Source organism: Delphinus delphis, chromosome 14, assembly GCF_949987515.2.
Source record: "Delphinus delphis chromosome 14, mDelDel1.2, whole genome shotgun sequence".
Lineage (NCBI taxonomy): Eukaryota > Metazoa > Chordata > Mammalia > Artiodactyla > Delphinidae > Delphinus > Delphinus delphis.
The window spans coordinates 39,624,687-39,642,901 of record NC_082696.1 but is presented as its reverse complement, the minus strand read 5'-3'; the positions used below and the strand labels follow the sequence as shown (position 1 = coordinate 39,642,901).

Sequence of the window (18,215 nt, the reverse complement as noted above, 5' to 3'; positions counted from 1 at the left end):
AAAAAACTTAAAACTAACAATTCACAGCAACCTTCACAGAAGATAAATAAGGGAAATGTTTTATCTCCATATTCATCTATAATGTAGTTAAAATTTGATTAATAAGGATTAATTGGGAATAAGATCTTTAACTAAAGTCTAAGCAGATTTGTTTCAAGTGTTATTATTTTTTAATCCAAAATCCACTAGTTTATTTCCTTACCTCATTAATAACTGTTCAGATATAATTCACTGAACATATAATTCTAGAAGATGTTATTTCATGGACTAAATCTTTAATATTAGATTATGTTATTGTTTATTATCCTTCTGAATCTTAAAACTAGAAAGTGGAAAAAAGTCTAGCTAATAAAGAATGTATTAAAGGTAATGATTATTAAACACCATTTCAAGACATAAATGCAAAACTAAACAACATACCTGACCGAATGACGAATCACTATCAGAGCAATTGTCTGTGCAGTAACTATTGCTTTTCTCCTTTTGGATTTTTTTCTGCCTTTCTTGACTTTGCATTTCATCTTCTTCAAACTTGTTGATCATAGAATCCACCACTATCATCATGATGTTCTTCAGGGAATGCATCATTTCTTTGTATCTTTAATTCAAAGCAATCTTTGTAAGAGAATGGCTATTAGCACAGATTAAAACATTCAACTAAATTAAACTACCCGATTATTTTTTTTCTTGTAAAGTCCCTTTAACAAACAATTCTAAAGAGAAAAGACAGTTTTTCTGAAAGAATAAATGGCACAACAGAATTCACACAACAGGAAAAAAAAATTAATAGGGAATCTAAAATGTGTTATTTCCCAAGTTTTTCCATCTGGTTACATGAACCAAGGCAGTAAAATTAAAAGAATCCAAGGTAAGATGTTCCAATGGCATAGATTCCAGTTATTAGTAACAAAGTCAACTATTAATATCAAACTACCAAAACCCAGCCTACTTTACACATCACTTTTATTCCTTTTTTTAATTTCTCTTTCTCTATCCTCCCTTCCTCTATTTTCTTTGCTTCCCTTCTCTCCTGCCTATAATTTATGTGTATAGACATCCATCACCACAATTGAGACCTAAATAAGTATTAAGAGATCAGTGGGTCCTTTCAAACAGAGGCTAGAGAACCCATTGTCAGAGATGTTAAGAAAAGGATTCCTGAAATTAGTAGAAGTTTGAACTGGATAATTTCTAAGATCCCTTTCAGCTCTAGCGGGTCTAAATATACATATATTTTAAAAACTTATAATAAATTTCTCCATTTATTAAGTGCAAACTCTCAAGCATCCATACTAACATTAGACTGAGATCCTCCAAAACCCTACAAATAGAATTTTAGAGCTAGATGGAAATGAAAATAATCTAGTCTACCCTTTATTTTACAAATGAGGAGTATGAGATGTGAACTATTGAAATTTCTATATTTAAAATAAAAAGGCATAAAGATTTAAATAAACATAGTGAATAAAGTACTAAATTTGGAATCAGAAAACCTGGATTAGAAACCTGACTACTTTACATACAAGCTCTGTCATTATAAATAAGTCTATTTTTCCTCAACTATATATGAGATAAAAAGAATACAATCTAGGAGCACTCTTCTATCTACTAGATGGGATGCTGCCCAATTTATAAATTACTGAATAAAGCCATTTAGATCTTCAAATTAAAAGAAAAATACAATCTAGCTGATCTAGTTCACATAGCCATAGCAAGAAATAAATGAGAATATATATCTGAAAGTTCTTTGTAAATATAAAGCATGATAATATGTATGTTTATTGTTTATCATTATAACACTGGAAATACACTAGAAAATAAGCACAGAAACTTCCCTTTCTTTATATTTCTGGTCAATGCATCATATTAACTACATAAATCAGAGAAAGGATACTTCTCTCATAGAAGTAATAAAATCATGCTGGGGGATTTGGCTAAAAATAGTGGACTGAGTTTTTAAAGTTTAAAGAAATTTTTTGGGACTTCCCTGGTGGTCCAGTGGTTAAGACTCCATGCTCCCAATGCAGGGGGGCTCAGGTTCAATCCCTGGTCGGGGAACTAAGATTCCACATACCACAACTACTGAGCTTGCATGCTCTAGAACCCATGCACCACAACTAGAGAGCCCACGTGCCACAACTACTGAGCCTGCGTGCTCTAGAGCCCACATGCCACAACTAAAGAAGCCCATGCACTGCAACAAAGACCCAGAGCAGCCAAAATAAATTACTTAATTTAAAAAATAAAAACAAAATGAACTTTAAAGAAATTTTAAAATATATTTTAAATTATATATTATATACATTGTTATTAAATATATGTGATTTCTATATGTAATTTAAAACACATTATATAGTTAATATTATTTAACAATATATAATTTATATATTATATAACTATAAGTAAATTGAATATAATACATATAGCTGTATATGTACATATTTTTAAAGTCCCAGAAATTATGAGAAAACACAAAAATATTAAAAGAAAATTAGAATAGATTAGGAATGATACAGAGGGAAAACACATACAGAAAAGAACCGCTATAGAGGTGAGAAACAGTCCAGGGAAAATTCAAGTTTAAAGTAAAGGGATATAAAGAGCAAGAAGGGTAACACAACATTGTTAATCAACTATAATCCAATATAAAATAAAAAATTTTTTTAAAAAAGCAAGAAGGAATTGAATCCTAATACACTCATTAGACTAACTGGTGAAGTACATATAGGAACCGAGTGAGGAGGCCCCAGGCTCCTCCTCTACACATTCTGAGCACCAAGAAACAGGGAAGTATAATGATGCCCCAGTAGCAATCAATAGCTATCCACCAGAGCTGCTCTCCCCTTCCACAGTAATTGGATTATAGCTGGGAATAGGAGTAAACTACACTCCCCAGACTCCATTCCAGTTAGGTATAGCCATGTGAAGAACATAAACTCCTGTCCCCTTAAAATTTACAATACAGTGATTTAATAAAGGAATATAAAAGTAAATCTCAGGGGGAAGGGTGGGGGGAAGGGACAGTTAGGCAGTTTGGGATTGACATGTACACACTGCTATATTTACAATGGATAACCAACAAGAATCTACTGTATATACAGGGAACTCTGCTCAATATTATGTAACAACCTAAATGGGAAAAGAATTTGAAAAAGAATAGATACATGTATATGTATAACTGAATCACTTTGCTGTATACCTGAAACTATCACAACATTGTTAATCAACTATACTCCAGTATAAAATAAAAAGTTAAAAAAAATGTAAATCTCAATGATTTACAGGATAAGAGTAAGGGTAATTAAAATCCATAGAAAATCTGTTTCATTTTAGAAATACTTCCTCCAGAAAACATAAATTTCTTGAAACCACAAACATTAATTCTTCTGCAAGAAATATCAGCAAACGAGCTAAAGGTAGATAAAAGAATAATACTTAAAAAAACAAAAAACTAGAGAGTAAGGCCCTGAATATCAAGAGTTAAATAAACTAGAACTCAGTAGCAACTGCAGATTTGAAAAAGCCAAGGAGAGAATATGGACACCATTGAGAAGATTCCTTCATACTCCAAGAAGTTAAAATAAGAAAAAGCTCTAAGAGGTAGTGAAAAAACCCATACCAATTAACAATGAAAATACACATTGTGAGTACTTCCACTTAATATATATGAGAATGTATGACAGATGCTACAAATGAGCTGTTTCATGTACAAACCTCTATTTAAAAAATAAATATCAAAATGTGTAATTAGGAAAGCAATTTGAAGTATTACAGTAAAAATGTTTTTAATAAATGTACTGTTGACACATTAGCCCTAAGTAGTTTCTAAAGAATCACACACACAAAGAGAAAGAAAATAATACTCTGTACAACTTAAAATCCTTCATCCATGATTCACAAAGCAGAAGACATTCATTAAGACATTTAAAATCTTTTTTCGGTAATTATTGTTGTATTAATTTTTACACATGAATGAACTAAAACACAAGAAAATTGAATGTCTTACCCAGAGACAAAAAGTAATTTCCTAACAATCCCATGTAAAACTTTGCTTTTAGCATTAAAAAGCTTTCATTTTCTGACTAATGAAGAGTTTTAGTCCCCCTTTTAGAATAAGCTTAATGATACTGTCAGAAATAGACTACTAATTATAATAAAGTAGTCCCTCTTTATCTGTGGTTTCGCTTTCCACAGTTTCAGTCACCCACAGTCAACCGTGGTCTGAAAATATTAAATGGAAAATTCCAGAAATAAACAATTCATAAGATTTAAATTGTCTGCTGTTCTGAGTAGGTGATGAAATCTCGAGCCATCCAGCTGCCCAGCATGTGAATCATCCCTTTATTCAGTCCCGCCTATTAGTCACTTAGCAGCCATCTGGCTTATCAGATCTACTGGTCAAGGTATCCCAGTGATTGTGGTCAAGCCATCCTCATTTTACTTAACAATGGACCCAAATCGCAAAGAGTAGTGATGTTAGCAATTCAGATATTCTCTTACTATGCCTAATTTATAAATTAAACTTTACCATAGTTATGTATGTACAGGGAAACACATAGGATTTAGTACTATCCATGGTTTTAAGTATCCACTGGGGTCTTAGAATGTATCCCCCTGTAGGAAAGCAGGGATACTGTATTATCCAAAGATGGAAGTGGCTCTAGTTTTGTTTTTTCATCAAATCAGTAAATAAGAAATCTTGATCTCCATGGCTTTTAACTTAATATATATTGTGGTTAGAACTTGCTAAATTTATTAATAGCTGCACACTGTCACTTTGTTCATAACATGTTTAAACAATCAGTTGTCACAAGGGGAAAGAGGTCTCATCCAACATCATAAAGAAATGTTTAACAATTTCAAAATAAATCAAATAAAATTTTTAAAATATAATAGGTAATATAAGCTCAGGTATATATTTCAATTTTTCTACTACTTGAAAGAGGGGCTATATCTCAAGCTTCAGCACCTGCCTTCAAACTGCAATAGGAAGCAACCATGATGGTCCAGCATGGAGAGAAACCAGATGCCAAAGGCACTTAAAAACATCACATAAATCCAAGTCCACAGTCTAGAATTAACAAAGCAAATGTCATGTGTCCAAATCATCACCAAAAATAAATTTTGGGGGTCCAAATTTTTAAAGTTTTACTGTGCATAAAAATTATGCAAAATTTTTATCAGAATAAAAAATCATTGCAATCTAGCTTCAAAAAGCAATTTTTAACATTAGATAACATTAATATGCTACCTACCCTAAGAATTAGAAACTAAATAGAGCTACACTAATAAGTATGAATTAAGAAGAAAATAGAAATTTATGCTCTCTACTTGCCCATTCTGCCCTTTATAGCCCTAAAGAATCTTCTGTTATGTTACATTTCATGCGGGGCAAGAGGGGATGGGGGGGAGAACCAGACCTTCAATCATCAATCATATGCCAGTGTTGAAAGATAATTAAAGTGAGAAATACCTAAGTAGCTGAGTTTAAACAGGAGAAGGAAATTTCAAATCTTCTTTCATCTCAATTACTGCTTTGTATTAAACTGTTTTCTGAGTGAGAGTCAGGCATTTTGTCATGCTATCTCACTGCTCAAGAACTCAGAGTGGCTGAGACCTAAAAAGAGTGAAGAAGCATTAGGAACAAGACAAGGATGTCCCCTCTCCCCATTGATTTTCAACATCCTACTGGAAGTCCTAATTAATGCAATAAGACAAGAAAAGGAAATAAAAGGCAAACAGACTGGGAAGGAAGAATAAACTGTTCGCAGAAGACATAATCATCTATGCAGAAAATCTGAAAGAATTAACCGAAAAACTCCTAGGACAACTAAGTGATTATAGCAAGGTTGCAGGATACAAGGTTAATATACAGAAGTCAATCACTCTCCCACATACCAGCAATGGACAAGTGGAATTTGGAATTTAAAACATAATACCATTTATATCAGCACCCCCCAAAATTAAACACTTAGGTATAAATCTAACAAATATATACAAGATTTATATAAGGAAAACTATAAAACTCTATTGAAAGAAATTAAAGAAGAACTAAATAAATAGAGAGACAGTCCATGTTCAAGGATTAAGAAGACTCAATTCTCCTCAACTTGATCTACAGATTCAACACAATCTAAATCAAAATTCCAGGAAGCATTTTGTAGATATCAACAAAATTATTCTAAAGTTTATATGGAGAGACAAAAAACCCAGAATACCCAGCACACTACTGCAGGAGAAGAACAAAGTTAGAGGACTGACACTACCCAACTTCAAGACTTACTATAAACCTACAGTAATCAAGACAGTGTGGTATCGGCCAAAGAAAAGACAAATAGATCTGTGGAACAGAATAGAGAGCCCAGAAATACCCTTAAATATAGTCAACTGATCTTTGACAAAGAAGCAAAGGCAATATAATGGAACAAAGATAGTGTTTTCAACAAATGGTGCTGGAACAACTGGACATCAACATGCAAAAAAAATGAATCTATATATGTACCTTATACCTGCACAAAAATTAACTCAGACTGGATCACAGACCTTAATATAAAATGCAAAACTATATACCTACTAGAAAATAACATAGGAGAAAATGTAGATGACCTTGGATTTGGCATGACACGAAAGATACTTCATTAAAATTAAAAATTTCTGATCTGCAAAAGACACTATTAAGAGAATGAAAAGACAAGCCACGGACTAGGAGAAAATATTTGCAAAAGACATACCTGACAAAGGACTGTTATCCAAAACATACAAAAACTCTTAAAACTCAACAATAAGAAAACAACGTGATTAAAAAATGACCCAAAGTTCTTAACAGATAACCTCACCGAAGAAGATAAACAGATGACAAATAAGCATATGAAAAGATGCTCCACATCATATGTCATTAGGCAAATGCAAACTAAAACAACAATGATATACCATTACACACCTATTAGAATAGCCAAAATCTGGAATACTGACAACATCAAATTCTGACAAGTAAGTGGAACAAGAACTTTCATATATTGTTGATGAAAATGCAAAATGGTACAGCCACTTTGGAAGACAACTGGGCAATTTCTTACAAAACTAAACACAATCTTACAATGTGACCCAATCATGCTCCTAAAACCCCGCACACGATGTTTATAGCAGCTGTATTCATAACTGCCAAAACTTGGAAGCAAGCAAGATGTCTGATACATTCAAACAATCGAATTTATTCAGGGCTAGAAAGAAATGAACTATCAAGCCATGAAAAGTTTCCATGGAAGAAACTTAAATGTTTTTTTAATTGAAGTGTAGTTGATTTACAATGTTTCAGGTGTACAACAAAGTGATTCAGTTATACATATATATGTACATATATATATATTCTTTTTCAGATTCTTTTCCACTATAGGTTATTACAAGACATTGAATATAATTCCCTGTGCTACTTAAATGCATTTTATTAAGTAAAAGAACCCAATCTGAAATGCTACATACTGTATAGTATGTATGACATATGTCATACTGTATGACATATGTCATACTGTATGACATTCTGGAAAAGGCAAAACTATGGAGACAGTAAAAAGATCAGTGATTGCCAGGGGTAGGGAGGGGGAAGGATGAACAAGCAGAGCACAGAGGATTTTAGGGCAGTGAAACTACTCTATATGATATTATAATGGTGAAAACATGTCATTATAAATTTGTCCAATACCACAGAATGCACAACGCCAAGAGTAAGCTATAATGTAAACTATGGACTCTGGATAATAAAGATGTGTCAATGTAGGTTCCTTAATTGAAACAAATGTCCCATAAGCTGTGTAGAGCAGCCCCTCCACCCCAAAAAAAAAATTTGTACCACTCTGGTGCAGAATGTTGATAATGGGGAAGTCTATATATGTGTAGTAGCAGGAGGTATATGGGAAATCTCTGTACCTTCTGCTCAGTTTTGCTGTGAGCCAAAAATTGCTCTAAAAATAACGTCTATTTTAAAAAAGTGAAAAGTGAAGGAGTAAGTGACACAAATATTTAGGGAAAGGACATTCTAGGTAGCAGAAGCAACATAAATACAAAGAGCCCTGAGGGAGGACTTTGCTTGGCTTGTTTGAGAAAAAACAAGACCAGTGTGGCTGGAGCAGTGGAAGAGGGAAAATGATAAGAAATCAGGTAGGAGAGGCTCATGGTGGGCCTTGTAGGCGACAGAAGAAACTCTGGATTTTATTTTGAATGAGATGAGAAGCCTTCAGAGAGTGTTGCGTGGAAGAGTGGCATGATCTGAATCACTGGTTTAAAGAATCATTCTGGCTGCTATGAGGTGAAAAGACTGTAGGGGACAGGGGTTAAGGGTGCTTTCAAGGAACGCTGTTGAGAGAAAAATTACTTTAAAATATTACTGTGGGCATACTCACTCTTTAGATTCCTGAGTTCTTTTAGTAACATGCTGTACCACTGTGTCATAGCCAAATTCCTCACCCTGATTCTGATCAGATGTCCATTTTTCTATTTCTTCTTCAATCATAGACCCCAAAGTATTACATATATACTGTCTAAGGTATTTCACAAATTCATAGCTGAAACAAACATTTAAAAAATAAATGCAGTAAATATCATGAACTCACTTATCAACCATACCCAGAAAAAATGTTAGCACAGAAAGATTTGTAACATATAATCAGATTTCTTACCTTAAACCAGGATTAAATTAGTCATTCATCCCAAATCATATAGCTAATCTAGAATTTTGTTGTTTTTTTCTGAGACACTTGGAAAAGATCACATTTAAAGATGATGACAGTAGACAGCAAATTTCGGGACCAGCACAAACTTTAGGGGGTTAGGAGTCTTTTCACACTTCTTTTTTATGCTCATATCTTTTACGTGTGATGCTTAATGGTAGGGAAAGCAGTTGTTAAAGATTTTCACAACTGTTCAAGCTGATGAAGAAAACCACACTAGATAACAGTAATTATAAAAGAATAAATAGGAAAAGGTTAAGCTCCAATCGTCAAGAGTTTTTTGTACATTTGTAAATTGTGTTCATTTTGAACTGACCTAAATTCCACCTAATCAGCTTTTGTCTGACTATGTTCACAAGAAGTCGCTCAGACAATTCAATACATTGGACCTTCTTCTTCATACTGTTAGGTTGATGCTAACATTAAAATCCATTTGCAAACTCAGACAATAAGCAAATATGAGAGGGCAAGAGTTCCAAAAGTGGATAATTATATTATGAAACATGTTTACTGAAAATAAAGAGCAATGATTATAATTAATATCACGATTTAGAAAGGATTAAAAAGTTTTTGTGGTCCCTTAAATGACAAAGATAATTTAGGATGGGCCATTTTTGTAAATGCCACTATGTTCAAGACTTGTAGTTTGAATATATCACTGTATAAGAGCCTTGCATATATGCAGTACAGGAGATCAAGGAGAGCCTGAATAATTTTCTTCACATAATTATAAGTCCATCATGGTATCCAGCATACAGTCTTCAGTTTAATATTTATTAAATGATTGTATGTCCTCTAAAGAACAGCCACCTTTTACCCAGGTAGCCAAAGGATCTCATTTTCAATTTTAACTGCTTTTGATTTGGATTTCCTGCCCTGCCCATTTCTCCTCAACTCTGAACCCATTGCTGCTTCCTGGAATCTCCATGGCTGCTTCAGTAATGTAAGTGGCAGGCCTGCCATAGACAATGCAGGCTCCAAAAGTCAAGCAGAGATACTTGACATGAAGCCATGTAGTATTATAGAAAAGGTACAGGCTCAGAGTCAAAACGGCCTGAAGGTCAGCTCCAGCTCTACCACTCTAGCTGGAGTGGCCTGGGACAAGTCTGTTTTTCCATCTGTAACTTGGAAATGATCATGTCTGCTTCATTCCACTATTTTAAATTCAGGAGGCAATAGACAAGAAACTTAATTATTATAAACAACAAAATTAAGAAGGATATTCTCTACTCTGACAGTGTCAACTTCAGACTCAACACAAACAGGTGATTCCTTTAGTTCTTTCATCAGCCAAAATGTCTCCCCAGAATCTAGACCTATACAGGCATACCTCGTTTTATTGCACTTTATTGTGCTTCACAGATATTGGGAGTTTTTAACAAACCGAAGGTTTGTGCCAACCTTGCATCAGAGCAAGTCTATCAGCACCAACAGCATTTACTCACTTTGTGTCTCTGTGTCGCATTTTGGTAATTCTCACAATATTTCAAACTTTTTCATTATTATTATATTTGTTACAGTAATCTGTGATCAGTGATCTTTGATGTTACTACTACAACTTACTGAAGGCTCAGATGACGGTTAGCATGTTTAGCAATCAAGAATTTCTTAATTACGGTATGTACTTTTTTTTACATAATGTTATTGCACACTTAATAGATTACAGTATGGTGTAAACACAGCTGTTATATGCACTAGGAAACCCCCCAAAAAATCATGTGACTCGCTTTATTGTAATATTTGCTTCATTGCAGTGGTCTGCAACCAAACACACAATATCTCCGAGGTATGCCTATATATTAACTACCTACTGGACAAGGCTACTTTATGTTTTTTTCACCGTATCAATCAGCACAGTCAATACCAAATTTATCATCCTACCCATCCGCTCAAAAACCACGTTCTCTTCTGATATATATCTTTGTTAATGGTACCATCCTTCAATCAGATACCTGTGTATAGCCTCAAACAATCTTCTCTATTACACCTCAGATCTAATTAGTTACCAAGCTCTGTAATTCTGTAAATTCTTCCTCCACAACTTCTCTTTCCTTTCCCACTGCCATCAGACTAATGTTCACATCTTCATAGCTTTAGCTAAACAATTGCAAGGGCTCTCTTAGGTCATCCTATAAATCAGTGGTTCTTAAAGTATAACATGGGGCTTCCCTGGTGGCACAGTGGTTATGAATAAGCCTACCAATTCAGGGGACACGGGTTTGAGCCCTGGTCCGGGAAGATCCCATATGCGGTGAAGCAACTAAGCCCATGTGCCACAACTACTGAGCTTGCGCTCTAGAGCCCATAAGCCACAACTACTGAGCCCACATGCCACAACAAGTGAAGCCTGCACGCCTAGAGCCTGTGCTCCACAACAAGAGAAGCCACCACAATGAGAAGCCGCACACTGCAACGAAGAGTAGCCCCCGCTCACCGCAACTAGAGAGAGCCCTCGTGCAGCAACGAAGACCCAACGCAGCCAAAAATAAATTAATTAATTTTTTAAAAAAGTATAACATGGATAAGAATCACCTGAAGGGCTTATTAAAACACAGATTGCTGGGCCCCACTCTCAGAGGTCCAATTCAGGTATACTGTGGGCCCAAGAATTTGCATTTCTAACAAGTTCCCAGGTGATGCTGACGCTGATGCCAATGCTGCTGGTCCTAGTACCATAACCTGAGAAGCACTGATCTAGATACAGATTCTGTATTCAGATAGCTTTTAAACTAGCCTAAGTCTTACAACTCTGATCAGCAGATTCCTACAATGCTGTGTTAGTTTCTGGTGTACTGCAAAATGATTCAGTTATACATATACATGTATATTCTCTTCCATAATCTTTTCCATTAGAGTTTATATATTATAATTTATTAGACCCATCCATTTTAAATGTTGATTTTTTTGTTTAGGGTATTTCTAAACCAAATCTTTGCATATTTTATACAAAATGGTGAAAACTTACACAGCCAAGATATCATAAAGGTATCACTGCTTTCTTTGAAATGACTTTGAAAATGAAAAGGATCCAGATAACCCTTTCAGCCCAGTGTGATCTCACAGCCAGTCTCTTACTACTGGGAAAGAGAAGAGAACAGTGAATGTGGAAGAAAGTGAAGAGAGAGACGAAAAGTCCCTAAAAATAATTCTGATCCTCTTCACAATCCTGCCCAAGGCTAGTCAATCAGACACATCAGTTTTCTTTGGCATCTCTGAGATATTCAGTGAGAAATGGAAGGTGGGGCAAGCCTGAGTTATTTCCCTGAAATTGAAAGAAGAGCCTTTCTGAGGATGAATCCCACCATCAACACCTACTATGGAATGGCAGTATTACCCTAGTCCCTTACTTTCATCAGCCTTATCTCTGTGCCACAAATCAGACAATTAGGAGAAACGAATATTTAACTGAGAAATATAACTCTTGTGTTTGCTTTGTTTAAAGCCCAATCTGTAAGTAACAAAAATGATATTTTCATAACAAAGGCAGTAAGAAAGTATAATGCAAGCCCATTAACAAAATGTATTCAAGAAAGTTAAGACAATATCATTCTAAAATAAAAGACATATTTTTAAAATCCCCACTATTTAGCATCAGATGTAAATAACAAATATGCTGGGAACATTTTTAAATCTGTTCTTTGGGAACTTAAGTAACCACACACTTTTTTTTTTAATGACATCACTTTGACCTATGACCACAATAACATCTCCCTGAAGACCCCATTCAAAATGCTTTAAAGTTTTGGTTCATTTGCCAAGTTAAATTAACCCAAGGACCCCAAGTCTGAATCTTGCCTTAATGGGTTACTGCTCTTTTCAAATGAATCTTTTAAGAAAAAAGATCTCTTGAGAGGTCAGGTCCTCTACCATGGGAGGACTACCAGGCTGCCTATGACCTTAGGATGCTCTACTGACTCACTGATCATTGGAAAACTCTGAGAGTCTCCAATCCCAAATTAGTGAAAATAGTATTTCTTCAAGTGGGCCCTTCTACTCCGTGGGTAAGAGTAATCCACGTCTTCAAATTCCCATCCGATAATTCATTTTGTGTTGGTTCTTTTACCATCTGAATTCATGGCAATACCCAAAAAAATCCTAGAAGTAAAATACACAGCAATGTGTCTGATCATTCTTCTTTACTTCTGACAAATATGAAATTTTTCACATTTACACAGGAAAATTTTATTAAGTTAAGTAAAAGAACATTCACTGTTTTCCATTCTTCTTTCCTCACCTTTATTACCTAGGAAAATTTAAGGATTTTTTTCTCATGATGAACTTCTGACATGTTCAAATGTTGATATCAAAATATACAGAGATTACTATTACAGTATAAGGACATAAAAAATCTAATACAAGTTTGTTTGAGGAAATCATCCTCTTAGCTATTTAAAAAAGAACTTTTTCAATAATATACAGAAAAATTATCAGTAATATGTTTTAAAAAGATAACTTATTAAGTTATGAATTATAATGCTGATATTTGGAATCCTTAAAATGGATTATATTTCAGGATTATAGGACTTATTATATGATAAACTTAACTTTATATATATTAGTGTAGAAAATGCTATGTTAAAAAAAAAGAATGAGTATTTTATACTACCTACAATCTTTTAGGTCAAAGAATAAGTCTCTGAATCATGATAAACAGTTACTAAATGCATTCATTAATTATGGAAGCATACATATAATTCTTAGCGATTTCTTCTATGCAGGGATAACACTTTACATAATGGATGTTTTCTTGAAGTTAAACATACTAAAGTTCACTAATATACTAGAGTTCACTAACTAAACATACTAGAGAGTTCACTAATTTAGAAAGTCACTGGTAGATTCTTCTGTAAAAAAAAAAAAAAATCCCAATTCAATAAATACAATTGTGCTCCTTCTGTATCAAACCAAAAATATATCAGATTAGAGGGCTACAAAGAAGAGCCTCTGCATTAGAGACTGTTACAATCATTAGGGTTGCTAAGTATTTATATACTTAGCAATCCTAATGATATATATATATATATATATATATATATATATATATATATATATATATATATAGCAATTCTCATTGAAATGCAAGTAAGTATTTTCTAGCTCTGTGGTTCTCAACCCTGGCTGCATATTAGAATCACCTAGAGAGTTTTTCCAAAAATACTAAGGCCCAGTCTCTACCACTCCCCCTCTGCCAAGCCCACCAGGAAATTTGGATTCACTTATGGTTAAAGTTCATCATCAGTGTTTTTTTAAACAAACTCCAATCAATCCTAGTGTAACCAAGACTGAAAACCAGGGCTGTTGTTTTTTTTTTAAAGGAAGCCAGTCTAAGTGTAAGAATTTATACAATACACAGACACATAATGAAAGCACTGTCTTCTTCCCTACCTCTCACCCCTCCTGCAAGCCTCAAATCCTAGCTGCCACTTTCAAAGAAAAGAAAGAAAGCTTGGATCTTTTAGAGAAAGTGTACAGTTTAGGGTAAAAAAAATAAATAAAAGAGGCTATGGAAAGCAGAGATAGGTTAGGGCAGCTGCACTGTGGGGCAAATCCCCAGATAGGGCAAATCCCCAGATAGGGCAAATCCCCAGATAGGGCCATTCTGCCTACACTATGGTTTCTCTCCAAATGACTGCTTTCTTCCCCCACTTTATTATACTACCTGAAATTCCATCATTCATGGACTCAATTGTTTTAACAACCAGCTTCTTACAAAAATGCCAATAGCCTAGAGATACCAGTTTCCCCTATAAAACTATTTAATAAGATTATTTTTCTTGCTATTATACCAGGACAACATCGGGTGGATTTAAAGAACCAATGTTCTGATAGTGGAGATGGGATGACAGATAATTCTGGTGTATGAAACACTTCAGGAAGCAACATATACCTAAGTGACTCAAGAACATTTAGCGTTCAAGGAGAGTTAGGTCAGTGAATAGAAAGACAAATGAAAATATGAGTACCTGGACTGACAGTTAGGATCTCATCAAACTCTGAGACTGTAAGATACTATGAAAATACCAAACACAAGCATCTCCTCCTCTTTCCTCCTTCATAAGGAGTTCCTTCCTCCTAAGACACAGATCTCAGGCTAGTGCAGCTAACACATGAATTTTATTATCTATATTTTTAAGACTAAAAATTACTCAAACTACTTTTAGAATTATAAATCTTACTTTTAAGACTACAAACTTTTATAATTTGAATGTGTCTGGGATTTTTTAGGTAGGCCACAAGTAAATCTCTTTATTAAATAGTAAATATTAACTATGCAATTAATCGGCAGGCCTTTAATCTATCTAATAAACTGTTGAAGAAGAGTTAAAATTAACACAATAGTCATTACACTGCTGAAAGGAACCAGAATGATCCAACTTTAACTTGAAAAGCATTTAAAAATTGACACAGCTAAAGCAATATTTATAGGCAAATGTGTAGTCTTAAATGTTTACATTAAAAAAAGAAGAAAAGCTGCAAATAAGTGAGTTAAACATTCATCATAAATTTTAAAAAGTGTCCTAGGAAGGGAAAAAAGAAGAGCAGAAATTTTAAAAACCATAAAATAAATACATAATAGAAAGGAAAATTGAAGTTAATAGCTAGTTCTTTGAAGACTAATAAAATTAGTGTAGATAAACCTCTAGCAGAACAGATGGAGAACAAAGGAGGAAAGGCATAAATTTAAAAAAAGAATAAAAAGGGGACAATTATAGATACTGGAAATATTTAAAAAGTAATAGGATATTAACAAAAATCTTTATACAAATAAATTTGAAAATCTAGATTAAATGGACAAATTCCCAGAATATGATCCTAGCAAAAACTCAATAATCTGAAAATATTTTAAACAAGTATTTACATGTGAAATAAAAACCAGAAATTAAACCCCAAATTTAATGCTTGATGTGGATTTGTTTGAGGTAAATAAGTATTACCTGAGTATAATAAACATTAACAACCAAAACTGAATTTGAGAAAGTTGCAGTTTTTCTATATTCTTCTGTTTAAGTAATAAATCAATAGCTAACCAATAAAAGCTGGTCTCTGGTATCTCCAAAATAAAGAATATTATCATGCAATATCAGCTCTTAATAGTGGACTTAATGAATAAACAGGAAAATCATGGAAATACAAAAGAAAGCATATGTATAACCAGAAATACTAATTAACAAAAAAATTCCGTCCACACCTCGTAAAACTCCCTTGAGAATCTGGTGAAAACTGTAATGCTCTCCCCATAAAACTGCAAGTAAACACAAACTTTTGTACAGAATATTAAAGGGTTCAAGGATTCCCCTGATGCCCACATATGAAGCAGGTAGGAATTCCAGATAAGGACTTCAGGGCATGCAAAAGTCAGTAAAGATAACATAACAAGAAAATTGTTAAATGTCATCTTCTATGAGATCAAAATGAAAGGCAAACACGTAATTAAAAATATCATTACTGGGGCTTCCCTGGTGGCGCAGTGGTTGAGAGTCCGCCTGCCGATGCAGGGGACACGGCTTCATGCCCCGCAACGGGAGAGGCCACAACAGTGAAAGGGCCGCGTACCGCAAAAAAAAAAAAAAAAAACATTACTACTAATAATAAATTGAGGCACCTGGAGGTAAACTTTTCGATGGAGAGGCTTAATTTAAATTACACATGACTCAAATCAAAAGAAAAACACACGTCTCTAGGGAAACATAGCCTTCAAGATTTACCTCAAATGGTAAATCTTCCTATCTTCCTACGGTAAAACTTCCTATCTACTGCTCCCAAACCCAGAGCACTCTGTACTTCTATAGCACTTATACTCCTGACATGTATCACAGGCATTTGAGTATGCACCTTATCCCTCTGTAGGAACTTAAGCTATTCCATAGGAAGTTAATCTCTCTGGAGTGTTCCTGTCGTGCTCGAAATGCATAATTGGTGCAGCCACTGAAAGATCAGATCAGCAAAGCAACAGGGATCTTGGGAACTCAATGCTTTTGAGGTATAGTGACAGAAAGCCCTTGGGATGATAGAATTATTCTCAAATGAACAAGAATAATTTACAACTAATGTTACTATGTTGCCCAGGAGAAAAAAAATAATAATTAGGATATGTCGGTTGTGTCAGTAAAAACACAGAGGAAGCATAAGGTTTGGAAAACGAGAATATAACATAAATTCGGTATCTGATTAAATAAAGGAAATCATGAACCTCCAACTTGACAACAATCAAGTGAACATTCTTTTTTTTTTTTTTCCTTTTTTTGCGGTACGCGGGCCTCTCGCTGCTGTGGCCTCTCCCGTTGCGGAGCACAGGCTCCGGACGCGCAGGCTCAGCGGCCATGGCTCACGGGCCTAGCCGCTCCGAGACATGTGGGATCTTCCCGGACCGGGGCACGAACCCGTGTCCCCTGCATCGAGCAGGCGGACTCTCAACCACTGCGCCACCGAGGAAGCCCCAAGTGAACATTCTTTATCCAACTACATTTTGATCTTTTCTGGATCAGCTGGTTTGTTTGCTTAAGAAATCAAAAGGAATTTTACTTGTGAAAATTTTCATCAGTTTCCTCCAGATGTAAGAGGATCTCCTCGGCGCACTCCAGGGAGGGAGCCCCCGTGATTTTCTCCTTCACGCTCTGGAACAACTGCCTCAGCATCGCCTGCAGCATCACTTCGACCTCGCCAGAGACATGGGCCATCCTGTCAGAATCAAACGCCCATGCCCTTTGCTGAGGGTCGCAGCAAATGCCGCGCCCTGCGCAAGCGCGTCCCCACCCAGCCCCCACCAGCGCACAGCGCCGTTCCCCGGGAGACCGCGGCAGGCGCTTAGGGGCGGGCCCTCGGCTGCCGGCGCGTCGTCCAGAAAAACAAGTTACCTTGCGTTGGGGAAACAAGAATCCTCGAGGTCCCGCCTTTGGAACTCGTCGCTGCCGCCCTTCCGGGCCAAGAGGATTCAAGCTGCACCGACTAAGAGCAAAAAAGAGATCCCAAAGGCTCTGCGGGTGGACTTGACGGCGGGACGTCACCGCTACGCGTGACGTCCGCACGTTGACGTGACTTTCCAGATGGGAGGGAGGGCCGCTTGACAACCTGCCCGGGCTCCTAGAGGAAGTTTCAGGTGCGCTCGCTGAAAGGGCTGTAGGTGGGAGGAAGAAAAGGGTAGGAGGAGAAAGGGGTCAATAAAAGAAAGATAATAGAAGTGAAACTGAAAGCAGCTTGAAAAGTTTTAATTGCGTGAATGGTATTGAAGTGTTGCAATGATCTTTCCTTCAAACAGCTAACACCTATTGACTCCTACCCTTTACCAAGCACCTTGCTAGGAGCTGTGAAGAAGAGGACGCTGTCACATTCTAACAAACAAGAAGTCAGCGATTACAACACAGTGCAATTAAGTGTTACGATAGAGAAATGCGCCAGGTAGGTGCTGTGGAAACCTAGAATCACCTTTTAACCCAAAAGAAGAGTCAAGGAAAGAAGTGAAGAGAAAACAAACTGAACGTGCAAAGGGTAGGG

General features: G+C 35.5%; 1 protein-coding gene across 4 annotated transcripts in view; it reads right to left on the bottom strand.

Moving 5' to 3' along the window:
• TBC1D32 (TBC1 domain family member 32) overlaps positions 1–17,715 on the bottom strand; it is a 179,804-nt gene extending 162,089 nt beyond the window's left edge. For 2 of the 4 annotated variants that reach the window (XM_060030026.1, XM_060030027.1), the window contains exons 1-4: positions 17,579–17,715; positions 17,247–17,402; positions 8,397–8,558; positions 421–598 (exon numbers count right to left, since the gene is read on the bottom strand). In XM_060030026.1, coding sequence (XP_059886009.1) covers positions 421–598; positions 8,397–8,558; positions 17,247–17,401 — 495 coding nt within the window. In that variant the 5' untranslated portion in view covers position 17,402; positions 17,579–17,715. Of the gene's footprint in view, positions 1–420; positions 616–5,473; positions 5,582–8,396; positions 8,559–17,246; positions 17,403–17,578 lie in introns of those variants that run through there. The other 2 variants (XM_060030028.1, XM_060030029.1) reach the window with 2 other exon arrangements.
• Between the last annotated feature and the right edge of the window lie 500 nt (positions 17,716–18,215).